This window comes from Lycium barbarum, unplaced genomic scaffold (genome assembly GCF_019175385.1).
Source record: "Lycium barbarum isolate Lr01 unplaced genomic scaffold, ASM1917538v2 unchr_scaffold_113, whole genome shotgun sequence".
Taxonomy (NCBI): domain Eukaryota; kingdom Viridiplantae; phylum Streptophyta; class Magnoliopsida; order Solanales; family Solanaceae; genus Lycium; species Lycium barbarum.
The window spans coordinates 20,157-25,000 of NW_026843422.1; the positions used below are offsets into that span (position 1 = coordinate 20,157).

The 4,844-nt window shown below is 38.3% G+C and overlaps 1 protein-coding gene across 1 annotated transcript; it reads right to left on the minus strand.

The window, feature by feature from the left end:
• Positions 1–779: 779 nt before the first annotated feature.
• On the minus strand, positions 780–4,817 carry LOC132625623 (uncharacterized; the record flags this gene model as incomplete). The annotated part of the gene is made up of 7 exons (XM_060340249.1): positions 4,463–4,817; positions 3,693–4,243; positions 2,896–3,254; positions 2,484–2,640; positions 2,020–2,369; positions 1,472–1,815; positions 780–1,187 (listed from the first exon to the last, which is right to left on the minus strand). Coding segments are annotated over exons 1-7 (2,524 nt in total), but the record flags the coding sequence as incomplete, so codon positions are not given.
• Positions 4,818–4,844: the final 27 nt, after the last annotated feature.

Genomic DNA, 4,844 nt, shown 5'->3' on the forward strand with positions numbered 1-4,844 from the left:
AGTAGATTAGGATCCTGACCGCTTTGTGAGTAACTTAAGACAACAATTAGTATTTAGAACTAACCGCCTTCGAAAGAATACCAAAAAGAAATCAAAGATATCAAGGAAGAAATTATCTTACTACCTTGAACTAGGAACTAGTTAGGTTGAAAGATAAATCCTAAAGTAATGCCACAAAGGTTCAAAAGAACTCTCAATATAATATATTCTTCAAAATCTGCCTTACAATGAATGACAATCACCCCTTTATATAGTTGTAAAGAAGGAGCTAGTCAAAATAGAAATAAATGGGAATTATCTTCCCTAGAAGCATAGAAGACTTCCCACACTTGGACCAAGGCAGTCAACATAGATTAAAACAACCTAGAAGACTACCCACACTTGGACCAATGCAAGTCAACATAGATTAAAACAACAATTAAATATTTATTCTAGAAAATAATAATATTTGGGCTAATTTTGGGCTGCTGGAAACTTCTTCTTTTGGGGCTGATTTGGACCTCATTCCATCTCACTTTGGACTTTAATTTGGGCCTCCAAATAAGTGTAAGACTTGAGAAAAAAATCTGAATTGGGCTGGAGCTCTTCTTCCATCATAAGACACTTTTGAATTGTTGATTGCAGCCCATTAAGCATGTCTTGCAATTTCCTCGTTTGAGATCTTGTCATGGGTCTTCTTGGAACTTCCAAATCTTCATCCACGTCCTTCAATAATTCTGAGCTGCCATGGATGCTATCATTCCCCTCTTCTTGAGATGAATTCGTCCTCGAATTTAAACCTGCATCAAATAAGGAAAGATCAGAAACATTGAAAGTAGCACTAACTTGATACTCACTAGGAAGATCAAGTTTGTAAGCATTGTCTCCAATCCTTTCAAGGACTTCAAATGGACCATCTCCTCTTGGGTCTAGTTTGGATCTTCTTTTGGCAGGAAACCTTTCCTTCCTGAAATGCACCCATACTGGATCCCCGGGCTTAAAAATAACAGATTTTCGCCCCTTATTTCTCCTTAAGGCAGTCTGCTCATTCTTCCGCTCAATTGCAAGCTTTGTTTGTTCATGAATCTTCTTCATCATTTCAGCCTTCTTCCTACCATCAAGATTAACAATATTATCAGTAGGCAAAGGCAGCAAATCAAGGGGGGTGAGGGGATTAAAGCCATAAACAACTTCAAAAGGAGACTTACCTGTAGAAGAATGGACAGTTCTATTATAGGCAAACTCTACCATGGACAAATGTTCTTCCCAAAATGTTAATTTTCCTTTTAGAACAGCCCTCAACATATTCCCTAAAGTCCTATTAACTACTTCTGTTTGCCCGTCAGTTTGCGGGTGACAAGACGTAGAAAATAGTAGTTTAGTTCCCAACTTTCCCCAAAGAACTCTCCAAAAGTGACTTAAAAACTTAGCATCCCTATCACTAATAATAGTTTTAGGTATACCATGTAATTTAACCACTTCTTTTACAAACAGATCAGCCACATGTCAGCATCATTAGTCTTCAAACATGGAATAAAGCGAGCCATTTTTGAAAATCTATCTACCACCACAAATATACTGTCCTTACCATGCTTAGTTCTAGGCAAACCTAACACAAAATCCATGGAAATATCAAGCCAAGGGGAAGTGGGAACAGGTAAAGGAGTATAAAGACCATGTGGTAACACTTTCGATTTGGCTTGTTTACATTCAAGACATTGAGAGCACACTTTCTCAACATCCTTTCGCATGCCTGGCCAAAAGAAATGTTCAGCAAGTATATCCAATGTTTTGGGCACTCCGAAGTGTCCCATGAGTCCACCACAATGTGCTTCCCTAACAAACAATTCACGCAAAGAGCAATTAGGGATACACAATTTATTTTCCTTAAAAAGAAATCCATCTTGAAGATTAAACCGTTCATAAGGACCCAACTTACATTCTGCAAAAACCTTGCCAAAATCAGAATCATTAGCATAAAGGCCCTTGATTTGATCAAAACCCATCAGCTTAGAAGTAAGAGTAGAGACTAAGACATACCTTCTTGACAATGCATCAGCAACCACATTCTCCTTTCCTTGCTTGTAAGCAATCACATATGGGAAAGTTTCAATAAATTCAACCCATTTTGCATGCCTACGATTAAGCTTACCTTGGCTCTTCAAATATCTCAAGGATTCATGATCAGTCTTAACCACAAACTCTCTAGGCCACAAATAATGCTGCCAAGTAGCTAAAGCCTTTACCAAAGCATAGAGCTCTTTGTCATAAGTTGAGTAGTTCAATGTAGCTCCACTCAACTTTTCACTAAAGTATGCAATAGGCTTGGATTCCTGCATTAAAACAGCACCTATTCCTTTTCCAGAAGCATCACATTCAACCTCAAAAGACTTAGAAAAATTAGGTAATTGCAAAAGAGGAGCAGAACATAATTTTTCTTTCAACAAGTTAAAAGCATCATCTTGGTCTTTCCCCAATGTAAAACCCTTATCTTTCTTGATAACTTCAGTTAGAGGAGCAGCAATGGTGCTAAAATCTCTAACAAATCTCCTATAAAAACTAGCAAGCCCATGAAAACTTCTAACCTCAGTTACACTCTTAGGTTTAGGCCACTCTCTAATTGCCTTGATTTTCTCTTCATCAACCTCAACTCCCTTAGAACTGACCACAAAACCCAAGAATACCACACGATCCACACAAAAGGCACACTTTTTGAGATTAGCAAACAATTGTTGTTTTCTAAGAACTTCAAAAACTTGTTTTAGGTGTTCTACATGCTCATCTAGAGTTTTAGAAAAGATCAAGATATCATCAAAATAAACCACCACAAACTTTCCATGAAAATCCTTAAAAACATGATTCATCAATCTCATGAACGTGCTGGGTGCATTAGTCAAGCCAAAAGGCATAACTAACCACTCATAAAGCCCATATTTGGTCTTAAAAGCAGTTTTCCATTCATCTCCAGGATTCATTCGAATCTGATGGTAACCACTTTTTAGATCAATTTTAGAAAAGATTTTGGACCCATGCAATTGATCCAACATGTCATCAAGACGAGGAATAGGATGACGATACTTTACCGTAATCTTGTTGATAGCTCGACAATCCACGCACATCCTCCAAGATCCATCTTTTTTGGGCACCAATAGAACAGGAACTGAGCAAGGACTCAAGCTCTCTCGCACAAACCCTTTTTTAAGCAACTCTTCAACCTGCCTTTGCAACTCCTTTGTCTCTTCAGGATTACTCCTATAAGCAGGCCTATTTGGAATCTGTGCACCAGGCACAAAGTCAATTTGGTGTTCAATTCCACGCAAAGGTGGAAGACCTTTAGGAATATCTTCAGGAAAGATATCATCAAAGTCCTGCAAAAGAGAAAAAACACTACTTGGCAAAGAAGAAGTAAGTAGCTCAGAATTAATCAAGACTTCTTTGTAAGTAAGTAGTATTATGGGCTGTCCCTCTTTTCTTGCATTCAAACACTCTTTGGCTTTTATATAGAGACTCTCTTTTTTCTTTCCCTTAGCCTCTTTCCTCTCACCAAAACTTTCTTTTTTTCCACTCAAACCCTCTTTTACCTCTTTGCTTAAGTTGCTGCCCTCTTTCTCTCTCTCTTGGCCATCTTTCATTTCTTTTCCCTCAAGCTCACCTTTTTTCTGTCCCCTTTGTTTTCCCATTGATTCCCTCAATCTCTTTTGATCTTCAAACACCTGAGAAGGTGTTAAAGGCGCAAGAGTATACTTCTTGCCATTAAGCTCAAGTGAATATCTGTTCTTCCTTCCATCATGAAAAGTATTCCTATCGAACTGCCATGGACGACCAAGCAAGATATGACAAGCTTGCATAGGAATGACATCACAAAGAGTATCATCCTCATACCTGCTAACATTGAATGAAATCATGCATTGTTTGTTGACTTTCAGTTCACCACTATCATTCAACCATTGGAGTCTATAGGGCTTAGGGTGTTTCATGCATGCAAGCCCTAACGTATCTACCAAGTGTGAACTCACTACATTAGCACAACTACCACTGTCAATAATCATAGAACAAGTTCTCCCCCTTATCCCACACCTAGTATGGAATATATTTTCCCTTTGTTCTTCACTATTGACTCCCAAATTGATAGCCATAATCCTCCTAACTACTGCAACCAAACTATCATTAAAAGGAAGTTCTACATCATCTTCACTCACACCTCCCTCTTCTTCGTCTTTCTCACTTTTTTTACTCTCATTTTCTCCATCAAGAATCTTCCTAGCTACCCCAACAAAACCACTATTAGGCAACTCTACATCATCTTCACTCACACCTCCCTCTTCTTCCTCTACCTCACTTTTTTCACTCTCATACTCTCCATCTTCTTTCATGAGAATATTTCTTCTATTTGGACATTCATGCATCATATGCCCTCTTCCATGACATTTGTAACATTGAATAGAACTAGAAGGTTTTGGTGATTTAGGATTAAAAGTTTTACCTCCCTCCTTTTCATCTACTTTGGCCTTCCCCTTGCCTTCTTGAGGCCTAGAAGTCACATCTTGTTTCGGCCATGGCTTCTTTGAATTGGTGTTTGGCTGACTCCTCCATGAGCTAGCTTGCTGCTTTCTTTTAATTTGCTTTTCTAATTTTACAGCCATGTCCACTAACTCATCTAAAGTTACATATTGTTGTATCTCTACTACATCAGCTATTTCTTTATTTAAACCATTAAGAAATCTAGCCATAGTGGCCTCTTCATCTTCTACACAATTAGCTTGGATCATAGCCATATCCATAGCTTTGAAGTATTCATCAACAGTCATGGTTCCCTGCTCCAATCTTCGAAGACGCATTTGTAGGTCTCTTTGAAAGTGGGAAGG